This window comes from Schistocerca americana, chromosome X (assembly GCF_021461395.2).
Source record: "Schistocerca americana isolate TAMUIC-IGC-003095 chromosome X, iqSchAmer2.1, whole genome shotgun sequence".
NCBI lineage: Eukaryota > Metazoa > Arthropoda > Insecta > Orthoptera > Acrididae > Schistocerca > Schistocerca americana.
In genome coordinates this window covers 747,302,921-747,320,343 of record NC_060130.1, presented here as the reverse complement: position 1 = coordinate 747,320,343, position 17,423 = coordinate 747,302,921, and the positions used below count along the sequence as shown (strand labels likewise).

General features: G+C 46.0%; 1 protein-coding gene across 1 annotated transcript in view; it reads right to left on the bottom strand.

Moving 5' to 3' along the window:
- The window catches only part of LOC124555153, a 725,477-nt gene that overhangs the window by 183,584 nt on the left and 524,470 nt on the right, over nt 1-17,423 (bottom strand). Inside the window, exon 4 of the mRNA XM_047128972.1 lies at nt 10,554-10,849. Coding sequence (XP_046984928.1) covers nt 10,554-10,849 — 296 coding nt within the window. The remainder of the gene's footprint in view (nt 1-10,553; nt 10,850-17,423) is intronic.

Genomic DNA, 17,423 nt, shown 5'->3' with positions numbered 1-17,423 from the left:
GTGGTCGTGCGGTAGCGTTCTCGCTTCCCGCGCCCGGGTTTCCGGGTTCGATTCCCGGCGGGGTCAGGGATTTTCTCTGCCTCGTGATGACCGGGTGTTGTGTAACGTCCTTAGGTTAGTTAAGTTTAAGTAGTTCTAAGTTCTAGGGGACTGATGACCATAGATGTTATGTCCCATAGTGCTCAGAACCATTTGAACCATTTGACTGTGGTTGCACGAAATTCTATTATCTCTATCAGTTTCCCTGCAGTTAGTTTCGTAGCGACAGTATAGTAGTCTGTTTCCGAAACGTTCTTCGAACAGTACCATTAGAACATGGCGAGCCTTCTCCGTTCGATATTAATTTTCTTGGGAGTGAGTGATGGAATTCCCTGTGGAATCTGACGTGCAAAAACTGTTGTTGTTGGCATCTATAATGTGTTGTAATTAAACGTGAGGCACAGTAGAGAAAGGCGGAAGTGAAACTTGTTGTAGCTCAACTGTATTAATAAATATATCTAGTTGTGGTAGTAGTCATAATTAATGGCAGAAGTAGCTATGGTGATAGCAAATAGTATTATGTTATCAGTAGTAGTGTATGTAGCTTCATTAGTTGCCAATATACACAATATTTTAGATCTGCCCACGCAACTGGCAAAAATACGTACTTATTTTCATTTTCATAAACTAAAGCATCGTCAGTGGTAGCATTTTCGTCTGTTTTCTGTAAACACAAAATATAGCTAAACGCCAAGGGAAGGAGTTTTAGTAGTTGGTATAGACGTGTCTAAACTACCTGAAGTAATTCAGAGCAGCTGCGAACAAGTGAAGAATAAAATAATATTAACTGTTGATTCAAATAATCTAAGTTGAGATGAGTTTGTGTTTGAACGATAGGTAACATGCTACAGTAAAAGAAGGAAATTAAAATTGTGAAACGTTTAGTATGTGACTCGATTCTTGTTGTTTTCTCGGCATATAGAATATTACATCGCTTTTAGGGCGCGCATCTTGGACGGCAATATTTTATCTTCCGATATTTCGGCTGTTGACCGTATAGCCATCTTCCGTCCGAGTCAGGGACTGAATTGAAACTTCTCGACTCAGTGATATACAATCGAATAAAATGCGAATGCGTCACAGATAACTCAGTAGGCACGACAGCGTCAGTCACATATAAAACTTACGCGCCTAGGAATAAAATACAGCAAGCGCTGAGCAAGCAAATTCACAGGGCTTACAAATTATGTTATTGGTTATTAAAATGGATTGAATGGGTTGGAAGGCTGACGAAAACTCAGCACAATAATTTTCTTCTGAGAGCGAAGGCGTGAAATGAGTGGTTTGCGCGAATTGTCGAGCAGTGACCGCTCGTCTCGTTTGAGCAGGTTGTCTGCCAACTATATTTGCATAAATTCTTTGGTCACTGAATCCCAATAGGATGAAGCTGTACCCAGTACCTTTGAATTTCCTGTAATCCTTAGACTGACCACGGGAAATAAAGCACAAAGAATCAGCAGTGGCTGAAAAGTAGAAATATAATGTTCATATTGTCCTCTCAGTTCGCCGCCCGGTAGATGAGTGGTCAGCGCGCCAGAATGTCAATCCTAAGGGCCCGGGTTCGATTCCCGGCTGGGTCGGAGACTTTCTCCGCTCAGGGACTGGGTGTTGTGTTGTCCTAATCATCATCATTTCATCCCTATCGACGCGCAAGTCGCCGAAGTGGCGTCAAATCGAAAGACTGGCACCCGGCGAACGGTCTACCCGACGGGAGGCCCTAGTCACACGACATTTTTATTTACTGTTCTCCCAGAAGTACGCCAGAAAGATGTATTATGTTATCAGTAGTTGCCAGTTCGGATCTACGAGGGCGTACTGAAAGTAATGCCTTCGAATTTTTTATTCTGTTCTCAAAATCGGTTGAGATATTACATGTCATGCATATTACTGGTCGACTTTCTCGCTTCGCTGGCGCAAGTTGCAACCCTCTGGCGCTAGGATGTTCCGAATTGTAGCGAGTAACATAGTGGTGTGTAACATAACTATGTGGGTGCCTGAGAAACAGCATAATGTAATCGAGTTTCGAATTTGACGAGTTCGTCCACACATGGAGTGCCCTCTCCTTCAGCATGACTGACGAGCGTTGCGATATCAGCAGCAGTCCGACGCTTTGTGTTAACTGTCAACAATCCTCCTGCATATAGACCCGACTTGGCCCCATCCGATTGTCATGTTTCCAAAACTTGAAGAACACCTTCGAGGACTTCACTCTGGTAGAGCTGAAGCGGTGCAAGCAGAGGTTAGGCTGTGGCTCCGTGAACAAAGTCAACCATTCTATAGTGACAGTATCAACAAACTGGTCTCTAGTTGGGATCCATGTTTTCATTGCCACGATGACTATGTCGAGAAAGAAATACGTGGACATGAAAAATAAAGATGTAGAACGTTAATAAAATTTAAAAGCATTAAGAGTTTTCACATAAAAAATTCAGAGGCCTTACTTTTCAGCACGCCCTTGTACTTCCGGTTCTTTGGGTATATCCTGAGAAGAGAAGGGATAATTTGGAAAAGATCACCTTGCAAGGCAAAATCGAAGACAGGAGGCTACGAGGAGAAACAGCAAGTAGATAACTCGGTCAAGCGAAGATTACAGGTCCACTTCTTGACAACAGTTGAAGATCACTGCGGATGGAGACGTCTAGTCGAAGATTCAATTACATAAGGAATGAGGAGATCAGATAACGACATTCCGCAGCGATAATGTGGCGACTGTTCTTTCGGACATCGCCGAAAGAACAGACAGCATTTTGATCCTGCAGCCAGTATGAATCAAGACAGAAAGGAAATAAAGGCATTAGCTGCCAGTGGTTATTGATATACACTCCTGGAAATGGAAAAAAGAACACATTGACACCGGTGTGTCAGACCCACCATACTTGCTCAGGACACTACGAGAGGGCTGTACAAGCAATGATCACACGCACGGCACAGCGGACACACCAGGAACCGCGGTGTTGGCCGTCGAATGGCGCTAGCTGCGCAGCATTTGTGCACCGCCGCCGTCAGTGTCAGCCAGTTTGCCGTGGCATACGGAGCTCCATCGCAGTCTTTAACCTGGTAGCATGCCGCGACAGCGTGGACGTGAACCGTATGTGCAGTTGAAGGACTTTGAGCGAGGGCGTATAGTGGGCATGCGGGAGGCCGGGTGGACGTACCGCCGAATTGCTCAACACGTGGGGCGTGAGGTCTCCACAGTACATCGATGTTGTCGCCAGTGGTCGGCGGAAGGTGCACGTGCCCGTCGACCTGGGACCGGACCGCAGCGACGCACGGATGCACGCCAAGACCGTAGGATCCTACGCAGTGCCGTAGGGGACCGCACCGCCACTTCCCAGCAAATTAGGGACACTGTTGCTCCTGGGGTATCGGCGAGGACCATTCGCAACCGTCTCCATGAAGCTGGGCTACGGTCCCGCACACCGTTAGGCCGTCTTCCGCTCACGCCCCAACATCGTGCAGCCCGCCTCCAGTGGTGTCGCGACAGGCGTGAATGGAGGGACGAATAGAGACGTGTCGTCTTCAGCGATGAGAGTTGCTTCTGCCTTGGTGCCAATGATGGTCGTGTGCGTGTTTGGCGCCGTGCAGGTGAGCGCCACAATCAGGACTGCATACGACCGAGGCACACAGGGCCAACACCCGGCATCATGGTGTGGGGAGCGATCTCCTACACTGGCCGTACACCACTGGTGATCGTCGAGGGGACACTGAATAGTGCACGGTACATCCAAACCGTCATCGAACCCATCGTTCTACCATTCCTAGACCGGCAAGGGAACTTGCTGTTCCAACAGGACAATGCACGTCCGCATGTATCCCGTGCCACCCAACGTGCTCTAGAAGGTGTAAGTCAACTACCCTGGCCAGCAAGATCTCCGGATCTGTCCCCCATTGAGCATGTTTGGGACTGGATGAAGCGTCGTCTCACGCGGTCTGCACGTCCAGCACGAACGCTGGTCCAACTGAGGCGCCAGGTGGAAATGGCATGGCAAGCCGTTCCACAGGACTACATCCAGCATCTCTACGATCGTCTCCATGGGAGAATAGCAGCCTGCATTGCTGCGAAAGGTGGATATACACTGTACTAGTGCCGACATTGTGCATGCTCTGTTGCCTGTGTCTATGTGCCTGTGGTTCTGTCAGTGTGATCATGTGATGTATCTGACCCCAGGAATGTGTCAATAAAGTTTCCCCTTCCTGGGACAAAGAATTCACGGTGTTCTTATTTCAATTTCCAGGAGTGTATATATCAATGGGGCAAGCTGAAAATTTGTGCTAGACTGTGTTTCGAACCCAGTCTACTTACTAGGCAGATGCGCTGACCACTACTCATTCTGGCCACAACCGCGTGGACTACCCTAGCACGCCTCCCATCACACCCAAATTCTCAACTTATACCACACGCTACTGATGCAGTGGCCCTGCTCATCAGCCTCATTACACGCGGCAGCTCACCGATTCCCATGAGTTCGGCCTTTGTGTGTATCTGCACCGAAGTAATCATTGGCCGACATCGCCTTAATTATATATGTTGTGTCTGCCCCTTCGGACCTGTAATTTATTCGAGATTACATCTTTAACGTCTCATACCGTCACTAACTTTATTGACTGTATACGTCAAAATCCCTAAGTATTTCAATTCATCACTTAATTTTTTTGCTGGTTGTAGATTTTTTGGAACTTCCTGGCGGACTAAAATTGTGTGCTGGACCGAGACTCGAACTCGGGACCTTTGCCTTTCGCGGGCAAGTGCTCTTTGAGGCAAACGTTCCGAGTTCGAGTCTCGGTCCGGCACACAGTTTTAATCTGCCAGGAAGTTTAATATCAGCGCACACTCCCCGGCAGAGTGAAAATTTCATTCTGGGTAGTTTTTTTGTTTCATAGACAAAGACATGAAGAAAATCTTTGATACAGTAACACTAAAAAATCCGTTTATAACCCGAAACCTTGTTTATGTGAAATTAAAAATTATGAGGCATAGGTGTGCTCACTTCCATAATAATAACAGCGAGGACTCACAGTCAAGTCATTTGGAATAACACCACTTTAGTATTTGATTCCTGTTTCTAAGTTAGAGTCCTCTTTGTTGAAGTAGCGTGAGAAATTTTATGAAACAGCAGCTACAGCTTCATAAAAACATATTTATTTGCACGACATCTTTAGGTCCCATGACCATTATCGTGAGCTCAGATATTTATACTCACTATAAAATAGCTACTTAATTAGTAGGACTTTAGTCCTTTTGGATGGATCTGCAGCCTCGATAAATAAAACAAACCACTTGCATTTAGCTGCTTGTTCAAAATAAAGTAATGTCTTTTTTTGACGATTTACTATGAGTAGCTACTACTGCCTTATTTCAGATGCTTGCTGTTTGTTTTATATTCAGGATAAGTAACTGAGGACATAGTATTGTCCAAGAGACCGAAAATGGCTAGTAAATACGCTCGTAGAAAATAAAAGAAGAAATGAAAGACTTATCCGAATGGAACGGAAATCAACACGTGTTATGCACATGTGCAGACAAACAAATGATTACAGTTTCAGAAAAATTGGATGATTTATTCACGACAAAGAGCTTCACAAATTGAGCAAGTCAATACCGCGATGATACACCTCTGGCCCTTATGCCAGTAATTATTTAGCTTGGCAATGATTGACAGAGCTGTCGAATGTCCTCCTGAGGCGTAACGTGTCAACTTCTGTCCAACTGGTACGTTAGATCATCAGAATATCGAGCAGGTTAGAGGACCCTGCTCATAATGCTCCAAAAGTTCTCCTTTGGGGAGACATCCGTTGACCCTGCTGGCCAAGGCAGGGTTTGGCAAGCACAAAGCCGAGCAGTAGAAACTCTCGTGGTGTGGGGGTGGACATTATTTTCCAGAAATGAAAGCACAGGATGGCTTATGATGTAGGGCAGCAAAACGCGTCGTAGAATATCGTCGACGTACCGCTGTGCTGTGAGGGTGCCACGGATGACAACCAAATGGGTCCTGCTATGGAAAGAAATGGCACCCTAGACCATCACTCCTGGTTGTCGGGCCGTATAGCGGGAGACAGTGAGGATGGTATCCCGTCGCTGTCTGGGGCGTCTCCAGACAAGTCTTCTGCCTGGAATCTCATTGACTGGAGTAGAATTGTCTTCAGTGATGAGTCCCACTTGGAACTGAGCCCCGAAGATCCAGCGAAGAGGTGTCTGGAGACGCCCTGCACAGTGGTGGGGTACTAATCTGTCACCCGCCATATGGCCTGACGACCAGAGTGGACGGTCTGGGGTCCCATCTCTTTTCATAACAAGACCCCTTTGGTTGCTATCCGCAGCACCATTAAAGCCCAGCGGTACGTCGACGATATTCTACCCCCTCCCCCCGTTTTGTTTCCCCTCATGAAAGTCATCCTGGGCTTCCATTTCAGCAAGAGAATGCCTGCCCGCACAAGCAGAGATTTTCTACTGTTTGTCTTTGTGCTTGCTAAACCGTAACTTGGCCAGTAAGGTTTTAATATTTTCCCAATTGAGAACGTCTGGAGCATTATGGACATGGTCCTCCACCCAGCTCAGGACTTTGACGAGCTAACATGCCAGTCTTGGAACGAGAGGATATTCGGCGAATGGACTGGCCTGCCCGTTCTCCCTACTTACATCCCAACGACCGCGTGTGGGACGCGTTGGGGAGACGTATTGCGGCACGTCCACATGCACAAACGACCATCCAACAGTTGTCAACCGCGCTGGTGAAGGAATGGAACGCCCCACCACAAGAACCCCGCACCAGTATTGTGACCAGCATGGGAGCACGTTGCAGTGCTTACGTTACCGTCCGTGCTGATCGCACAGCCTATGAAGAACCATGTCCAGGGGACTGTCACGAAGCGCGGTGATCTCAGTGTAATTACTCTGATTGAATGAAAGTGTTATTTCTGTCCGTGTCATTGCGTATATCTTTCAGTTATTCTGTGCTCTACTGGACTATAATGTAACAGTTCTTTCTACGTATAGTGCAAGTTTCACCAAGCTATGGTACTTGACAGTGACATATCATGCGAAAGATACTTTCGTTCTCAACTTTTACACACGAGTGCAGTTACTTCTAAGTGTTATATCCTGTATTAAACGTAGGTCTTCTTTAACATTTGTGCCATCACGTGAAGACAACGTAAAATATGAAGGAGAGTGCCTGACTGCCCTAATTTTACTAGGATCAATAAGTAAATGAAACATTTCGCAGCACTACTGTTCAGTTATGTTATCACGACTAAAAGTATGCGTATGTAATGATGCAATATTTCGTCGTATTTTACATCAATAAATATGTAGTCCTGCAAGGAAAAGTCAGAAGAGGCCCAAAAATTTCAGTGCCAAATATACGAATATATGAAAAATGTCACTCCAAGGCTGAAGCGAAAATTAGGCGAAAATGCAGTATGTAATAAAAAAAACTAGAAAAGAAACCGTCAATTTTTATAAAATGATTTGTTTAAAAGTAAGATATGATATCGCTTAGAGAAATAGTTGACACGGCTTTGAATGATGCTCTAAATCATGTACAGCAATGAGATTCCACGGTCTACGTAATTTACCAGACAAATATGCCGCGCGGTCTAGGGCGTCTTTCACGGTCCGCGCGGTTCCCCCATCGGAGGTCCGAGTCCTCCGTCGGGCATGGGTGTGTGTGTTGTCCTTAGCGTAAGTTCGTTTAAGTTAGATTAGGTAGTGCGTAAACTCAGGGACCGATGACTCAGCAGTTTGGTCGCATAAGACCTTACCACAAGTTAAAAAATGGTTCAAATGACTCTGAGCACTATGGGGCTTAACATCTGTGGTCATCAGTCCCCTAGAACTTAGAACTACTTAAACCTAACTAACCTAAGGACATCACACACACCCATGCCCGAGGCAGGATTCGAACCTGCGACCGTAGCGGTAACGCGCTTCCAGACTGTAGCGCCTTTAACCGCGTGGCCACACTGGCCGGCTTACCACAGATTAAAAAAAAATGCTCTTGTCTTCTTTAAAGTTCTAAGATTCTAAGTTATACATTAAGCTTTAAACTACCAACGGGCGTCTCATTTTCTGTACATGATTTCGAGCATCATTCAAAGGCACGTCAATTGTTTCTCTAATCAATTTCTTACTTTTAGACAAATTATTTCAGAAAAGATTAGACCGGCATTTTTTCTACATTTTTAATTTCAAAACATTTTATTGATAGTTAAACATCACACCAATGTAATATTTTAAACGCAAAATAGCTAGGCCTTCGAGTGATGAACTGTTTGTCACTCCTTTTACACCACTGGCCATTCAAATTGCTACACCAAAAAGAAATGCAGAAGATAAACGAGTATTCATTGGACAAATATAATATACTAGAACTGACATGTGATTACATTTTCACGCAATTTGGGTGCATAGATCCTGAGAAATAAGTACCCAGAACAACCACCTCTGGCCGTAATAACGGCCTTGATACGCCTGGGCATTGAGTCAAACAGAGCTTGGATGGCGTGTACAGGTACAGCTGCCCATGCAGCTTCAACGCGATACCACAGTTCATCAAGAGTAGTGACTGGCGTATTGTGACGAGCCAGTTGCTCGGCCACCATTGACCAGACGTTTTCAATTGGTGAGAGATCTGGAGAATGTGCTGGCCAGAGCAGCAGTCGAAGATTTCCTGTGTTCAGAAAGGTCCGTACAGGACCTGCAACATGCGGTCGTGCATTATGCTGCTGAAATGTAGGGTTTCGCAGGGATCGAATGAAAGGTAGAGCCACGGGTCGTAACACATCTGAAATGTAACGTCCACTACTCAAAGTGCCGTCAATGCGAACTAGAGGTGACGGAGACATGTAACCAATGGCACCACATTCCATCACGCCGGGTGATATGCCAGTATGGCGATGTCGAATACACGCTTCCAATGTGCGTTCACCGTGATGTCACCAAACACGGATGCGACCATCATGATGCTGTAAACAGAACCTGGATTCATCCGAAAAAATGACGTTTTGCCATTCGTGTACCCAGGTTCGTCGTTGAGTACACCATCGCAGGCGCTCCTGTCTGTGATGCAGTGTCAAGGGTAACCGCAGCCATGGTCTCCGAGCTGATAGTCCATGCTGCTGCAGACGTCGTGGAACTGTTCGTGCAGATGGTTGTTGTCTTTCAAACGTCCCCATCCGTCGACTCAGGGATCGAGACGTGGCTGCACGATCCGTTACAGCCATGCGGATAAGATGCCTGTCATTTCGACTGTTAGTGATACGAGGCCGTTGGGATCCAGCACGGCGTTCCGTATTACCCTCCGAACCCACCGATTACATATTCTGACAACAGTCATTGGATCTAGACCAACGCTAGCAGCAATGTCGCGATACGATAAACCGCAATCGCCATAGGCTACAATCGGAAAGGTGATGGTACGCATTTCTCCTCCTTACACGAGGCATCACAACAACGTTTCAGGAGGCAACGCCGGTCAACTGCTGTTTGTGTATGAGAAATCGGTTGGAAACTATCCTCATGTCAGCACGGCGCCAGCCTTGTGTGAATGCTCTGAAAAGCTCAAAATGTTCAAATGTGTGTGAAATCTTAAGGGACTTAACTGCTAAGGTCATCAGTCCCTATGCTTACACACTACTTAACCTAAATTATCCTAAAGACAAACACGCACACCCATGTCCGAGGAAGGACTCGAACCTACGCCGGGACCATCTTAAAAGCTAATCGTTTTCATATCACAGTAGCTTCTTCCTGTGGGTTAAATTTCGCGTCTGTAGCACGTCATCTTCGTGGTGTAGTAATTTTAATGGCCAATAGTGTATATAGCGGCAGCTGACTGTAATTCACTTGTTTGCCCTCAAATCACTAATCACGTTTTCCTTAATTACCCTGATCACCTTCGAGCAGTTACATTTATTCTTTCAAAACTAGACCTCACCCTGTTGAATTTGATACATCATTTGCATATTTCCTGTTTTTCGTTTGGTTCAAATGGTTCAAATGACTCTGAGCACTATGGGACTTAACATCTGTGGTCATCAGTCCCCTAGAACTTAGAACTACTTAAACCTAACTAACCTAAGGACATCACACACACCCATGCCCGAGGCAGGATTCGAACCTGCGACCGTAGCGGTAACGCGCTTCCAGACTGTAGCGCCTATAACCGCTCGGCCACTCTGGCCAGCTTTTCGTTTGGCTATGAAATTTCTTATAAAAAGTCTCCCTCAACCCGCTAATTTTTTCTTAAATAACCTTATTACTTTTAAGTAATGAAATCTTATTTTGTAAGATTGGACGTCACGATGGTCAGTTTGATACCACGTTTGTCCTTCTACGACTATTCTTTCGGCCATGAAAAATCGGGCAAAAATCCATTGCATAGTTTCTGCGGAGCCTCATTTCTGCTCCGGTCAAACATTTGATCAAAGATTAGCCCTTACGTAATTCTACGGGAAGTACAAACACTGAGACGACACAGGTAAAGAATGTGAATGAGTTAGGTTACGGAGCAGACCTTTTCATCGCCGGCGGCTTTGTCGGCTTCGGCGTCAGCGTCCGCGTCGGCGTCCGGGTGCGGCGGCCGAGGCGGGTTGAGCTTTGGCAGCAGGCCGGCGGCGAGGCGCTCCGCGGGCGTGCGCGGCTGCGTCAGCCGCTCCTGCGAGCGCCAGCCCAGGTACGGCTGGCGGTAGTTGAACGACGAGCGCAGCGACCCGCACGGCGACGTGCTCGCAGACGTGCCGCCGCTGTTGAGCCGGCTCGTGCTCCAGCGCATGTACACGTGCGGGCCCGGGCTCGGGCTCAGCAGGTTGCCTGCAACCGACAGCCACCGTTACTCTGTGCTACTGATCCTATTTAATGCACACACATCTGATATTTCATATGTAATTCAACGTCTACAAAGTCTCTAACAAGCAGCGAGAATGTTGTATCTCGAGGATAAACTACCTCGCAACATATGTTTCCTGGTCGGTGTCGCAATCTAGTGACACAATCACGTGGGGGAATGCGCACGGCAGGCCGCTATAAGCACATTGGCATCTTTTTTTTTTTAGACGTGAGGTGCTGTTTTGTGTTGCTGCTGTAAGTATTTTGCGCGAGACTCAATCAAATGCTATATACCTTTCTAAAGCTATTTGGAAGACACTTTTAATTCATCTGTTACATAATTTTATGTTCAGCAACACTGTGTAAATTTTTAGAACTGTAATATAATGTGTGGACAGTTAAGCCATACTTCGTCGGTCGCGAACCAACTTGTACCTTGAAATGGAAGAAGGTTCAAATGGATCTGAGCACTATGGGACTTAACACCTGAGGGCATCAGTCCCCTAGAACTTAGAACTACTTAAACCTCGATGCCCACCTGAGCACCTTTGTTGAGCACTTTGAAAATACACTGAAGAGCCAAAGAAACTGGTAAACCCACCTATATCGTGTAGGGACCTCACGAGCACGCAGAAGTGCCGCAACACGACGTGGCATGGACCTGACTGATGACTGAAGTAGTGCTGGAGGGAAATGACACCATGAACATTGCAGGGCTATCCATAAATCCGTAAGAGTATGAGGGGGTGGAGATCTCTTTTGAACAGTACGTTGCAAGGCATTCCAGGTATGCCCAATAATGTTCATGTCTGGGGAGTTTGGTGACCAGAGGAAGTGTTTAAATTCAGAAGAGTCTACCTGGCGTACTTTGTAGCAATTCTGGACTGTGGGGTGTCACAATGTCCTTCTGGAATTGTCCAAGTCTGTCGGAATTCACAATGGACATCAATGGATACAGGTGATCAGACAGGGTGCTTACGTACGCGTCACCTGTCAGAGTCGTATCTAGACGCATCAGGGGTCCAAAATCACTTCAACTGCACGTGCCCCATACCATTAAAGAGCCTCCACCAGCTTGAACAGTCTCCTGCTGACATGCATAGTCCATGGATTATTGCGGTTTTCTCCATACCCATTCACGCCCATCCGCTCGATACAATTTGAAACGAGACTCGTCCGACCGGGCAACATGTTTCCAGTCATCAACAGTCCAGTGTCGGTGTTGACGGGCTCAGGCCAGTCGTAAAGCTTTGTGCCGTGCAGTCATCAAGGACACATGAGTGTGCCTACTGCTCCGAAAGCCCATATCGATGATGTTTCGTTGAATGGTTCGCACGCTGACACTTGTTGATGGCCCGGCATTGAAATCTGCAGCAATCTGCGAAAGGGTTGCACTTCTGTTACGTTGAAAGATTCTCTTCAGTCGTCGTAGGTCCCGTTCTTGCAGGATCTTTTTCAGGCCGCAGCGATGCCGGAGATTTAATGTTTGACAGGATTCCTGATATTCACGGTACACTCGTGAAATGGTCGTACGGGAAAAATCCCCACTTGATCTCTGCATTGGAGATGCCGTGTCCCACCGCTCGTCACCGACTATAACACCATGTTCAAACTCACCTAAATGGTTCAAATGGCTCTGAGCACTATGCGACTTAACTACTGAGGTCATCAGTCGCCTAGAACTTAGAACTAATTAAACCTAACTAACCTAAGGACATCACACACATCCATGCCCGAGGCAGGATTCGAACCTGCGACCGTAGCGGTCACGCGGTTCCAGACTGAAGCGCCTAGAACCGCTCGGCCACACCGGCCGGCCAAACTCACCTAAATCTTGATAACATGCCATAGGCGTTGCCGACCGCAGCGTCGTATTCTGCCTGTTTACATATCTCTGTATTTGAATATGCATGCCTATACCAGTTTCTTTGGCACTTCAGTCTATTTTGTACAGTGGCAGCCAGTGACTGATTACTAAGTCACTAATTACTAAGTCACCGGTGTGGCAGTGACAGGCAACCACTTCGATTCTCGTGTTCTGAATGGCGCTTCGTCGCTGAACTAGCGCCTGCTGGCGGCATGCGGAATCTGAGGGGTGTAGAAAGCGCTGCGGGTCACGCCGGTGCGTAGTAATCAATCACCGTCTGTCTCTGTAGCCAATCACGCCACAGAAGGCTGAAAAAGCATAAACACCTTTTTCTGCTTGAAATAACGTCCAAATTTCGACGAATGGTTTTGAACGATCCCAATTGGTTCCACCCGGTATACCAGAGCAGGCTCGCAATACCCATACAGGAGGATTGATTCGTCCGAGGAGTGTCAGCAGTGTCAAACAACGTCGTACTGTTGCTAATCGCACTGCGGACTGTTGTTTTTGGCCCTGAAATGTGTGGGAATCAAATCCCAAAGGGTTGGTGTGGTTTCATTGACGCTCTGAAGCCTTCTCGTTCCTATACTGAGTGGCGATGATTTGAAATGTTTCCATCTGCCACACGTAATAAAACGGCGCGATTTCCATGTCTGCGTCGCGGTTTTGACATACATCGCAGAGGCGTCAAAAGAAGTGGTGAATGTGGATAAGATGGGATGTGACGACCTTCCCATCGAATGACGCGTTCACTGTGGTTTTGGGCAGAATTGTGGTGAAATTTGGTTCTAATGTAACATTCACCCATTTTACGCATCACATGACTGTCTGGGCTCTGCATGTGTCGACACCTTGCTGTTTGAAGCGTCGCCGGGCCCGAGGGTGTGGCCCAGGCGCCACGCTTTTATATTAGAAAGGAAGGTTGCAGGAGCCTCTGAGCCATTCTGTGGCACAATGGGAGGCAATTATTGCGTTGCGCAGTGTATTTCAATATGTTCAAATACACACTGTCCCTCATATCTCTCCTCGTCCTTAACGCTTATGTCGCAACAACATGACAGAAACACACGTTCCCATCATAATAAAATCCTCTCTGTTCCACAGCATCGCTCAGTCACCTTCTCCAAGTCCTTTACAGTAGCGGGAACCCGACTCAGGAATAACCTCCCTCGTTATGTTAGAGAACTTAAAAACATGTCCGGCTTGAAAATGGCATGATGGATTTCTTTTTTTTTTTTTTTTTGGCGGTCCAGGATTCGAATCCTTATGTGGAGACATCTCAAGTTCAAACACAATAAGAGAAAAGTGCCCTGTGACCATATATGACGATTGGTTCATTAATGATAAGAAATTTCGAGTACAAGGAAGGTGACAGGTGACAGAGTATCAACTTGCCGCAACTTTCGCCGCTGTTACGGCAGAACGTTTTCCTACTCTCCTCCTGTCGGTAGCGAAGAGACATCACGTGTAATGTGGATTTAGAATCACGATGTAACCCCAAGTTGTTCAGTTGGAGATACCACAGGTGAAGAGCGTTTCTTCGTACTTGTCACAATTGTTGCCTGAAGTGTGAATCGAACCCAGACATAAGCATACAAAGCTAGAATTACTCCAACATACCGCCGAGCTACAAATATAGTTGATGTAGATGATTTTGTAATAATGAAGGATGCTCAACACTGTATGAGAATTCTGACTTCCTAGAGGTGGAATCCAGACTGTTCAAAACATTAATTTCCTTGTTCGTCCGCGTCGCCTTCACCAGCTGCCTCTGCTACTGAATACGTACTTTCGACTTCGTTTCGTAATTACTAAAATAAAATCACATAACGCTCATCTGGACGAATAAGCAACACTGTAGGATGCGGAAATTTCTACAGGGACTATTACTTTCCAAGTGAGCAGCTGTGGTGCTGTATGTTTTAGTGGTCTAGTGGCAAACGCGGTACAATGGAAACGAGATGCCAAAATATGGAGTGCATTCATTTCATTACAAACTTGTGATCATTGATCATGCAGCATATTATGGTTTTTTGACGTGTTGTCGCACAAGTTGCCTTTTTTTGCGTTTCTGGAATTTATCGTGCGGTGACTTATTGAATGTTGAAGAACTGAAGTTTATCAGGATCGTTGTTTCAGCGTCAGAAAACGGAATGTGATGCAGGAAAAAGTCATTATGTTCTCTTTTCACTTAATAAAAGATTGCGGGGTGTGAAGATGGGAACATTTCTGCCTTGTATGGGGAAAGTGTATTGAAGGAATCATGTTAGAAAATAGTTTTCTCGTTTCAGGTAGGATCGATTCGATGTGAATTATTCACCACATTCAAGACGAACGGCAGACTTTGATGAAGGATGTTTTTATGGTTTACCACTGTGGTCTGTGTCAGAGTGCCCGATTATTGGTAAATGTAATGAACTGCTACAATAGCTGTGGTTGGCGGACATGCCCACCGCCGCGCGGGATTAGCCGAGCGGTCTTGGACGCTGCAGTCAAGGACTGTGAAGCTGGTCCCGGCGGAGGTTCGAGTCCTCCCTTGGGCATGGGTGTGTGTGTTTGTCCTTAGGATAATTTAGGTTAAGTAATGTGTAAGCTTAGGGACTGATGACTTTAGCAGTTAAGTCCCATAAGATTTCACACACATTTGACATTTGACATGTCCACAGTGACCTCCAGTTACCAAAGTAAATGTCTACAACGATTGTTTAAGAGATATTCAGTGATTCGTATTTGACGTTTCTTCGCCGTGTAGTTGTGATTTCAACACAGAAACACTAACAGAAACAATGAATTAGGTTTGATCTCGAAATGTTTAATTTATTCATTGCCTTACCAATTTTCGACTTTCTCTATTTATTCCATGGTGATATCTTGAGCGAGGCGTCTATTCTCCACGTCTATTTGTCATTCTAATTTTGCCCTAATTTTGTGACCCTGAAGTTTTTAGCTAAGCTGGAGGAGAATGGGTACAGGCTTTGCCATGACATGTAACCATCGTTTACAAACTAGTGACATTTACTATAATAGATTTGGGTACACAAGCTTTAATGACTGTATCATCTCTAATAACGTTTTACTGATATTTGTATCTTGATTGATAAGCATACACAGTACTGTTCTGTAGTGGTACCTTGTATATCCATTTGGTTTAGTTAAACGACTGTACCGAAGAGAGATTAGAGGACCTGCAAGAAAAGAGCATTATATGGGTTGCCTACAAACGAGGCAGAAAGCAGTTCTGGTGATTGTGATACTTTTGAGCGTGATAGTACACACCATCGGTGGATATGTAAATGATTAGAGTTGCAATTCTCGATGACAGGTAAAACTGCCACCAGAGTTTATTAGTGTTGTTCGTGTTTAGTATTGTTACCAGGGTTGGTAGGGTTTATATGGGGTGTGAACAGCGTCAGATGTTAAGTGATCTCTGTGACGGATTAAGGGCTAAACAGCGACGTCATCAGTCCCTCGGTCGAGGGATAGTTCACTAGAGTTAGTGACGTTAGCCAGAAATTTGATCAGATGATGAAAGCATTTAGGAAAGGTAAATTCGAGGCAATACTGATGACAGAGCTGGAAAACAATTTGCGGAGAAGAAAAAGTATATGGATCGGTTCGGGACATAGGTCAGAGCAGACAAGGATCCTCCCAGGGCTCATCTATGGTGGAAGGAAACTCAACCGCATCAGACTCTGCGCCAGTCCGATTAAGAGTAAAGACAGTTAAAGACTAAAGAATGGCTTCTAGTCGGGACATTCGTAGCAGTGAAACTGAAAAGACTGAAATCGTAGTGGACATGAGTTAACGGTCAATAACAAAACAAAGGCAAAGAAAAATAATTAAGGCAGCAGATAGGTGCCCCTCGGGACTCTACATGCGACAGGAGCTGTCTCTCCCGCAGCCGTCCCACCTATGATCCATTATAGTCAAAGCGTTAAAGAGGAGAACAGCACCCACTATTGAACAGAGTGCCACCTTACATTAATCTGGATGAGACGGATACGGCAAGTACTTATGTGAAGCAGTATCATTGGCATCTGTCAGAGTTGAATAGGGGCCTCATTGTGGGGTGTCTATTTGGCCAGCTCGTCGCATCGTGCAATTTTCAAGTTTGTGGGGCATTCGGATGTGACGGTGGCCCGATGGTAGACTGCATGAGAACGTGAGGATAGGCTCACTCGTCGTCAGGGTTCCAAACGACCACATGTGATTACCACAAAGGAGGATTACCGTGTAGTGCACCAGGTACATCGTAATTCCTTCTCATCTGCACCTGCCTTCCGAGAACAAGTTCAAATTGGCTCTGAGCACTATGCGACTTAACTTCTGAGGTCATCAGTCGCCTAGAACTTAGAACTAATTAAACCTAACTAACCTAAGGACATCACACACATCCATGCCCGAGGCAGGATTCGAACCTGCGAGTGTAGCGGCTGTTCGGTTCCAGACCGCAGCGCCTAGAACCGCACGGCCACTAAGGCCGGCAAGAACAAGTAATGGACTCCCTACAAGATTCTGTGACGTTTCACACCATTGGTTGGTGACCAGAAGCAGCCAGACTAGAATGTGTAGAATGTCGTCAACACCAAAACTTAAACAGCTGCGTTTGGAGCGGTGCCACGAGCGGGAAGCATGGACTACTGATGAATGGCATCACACCGTGTTAAGTGATGCAGAACCAAATTTCGTCCT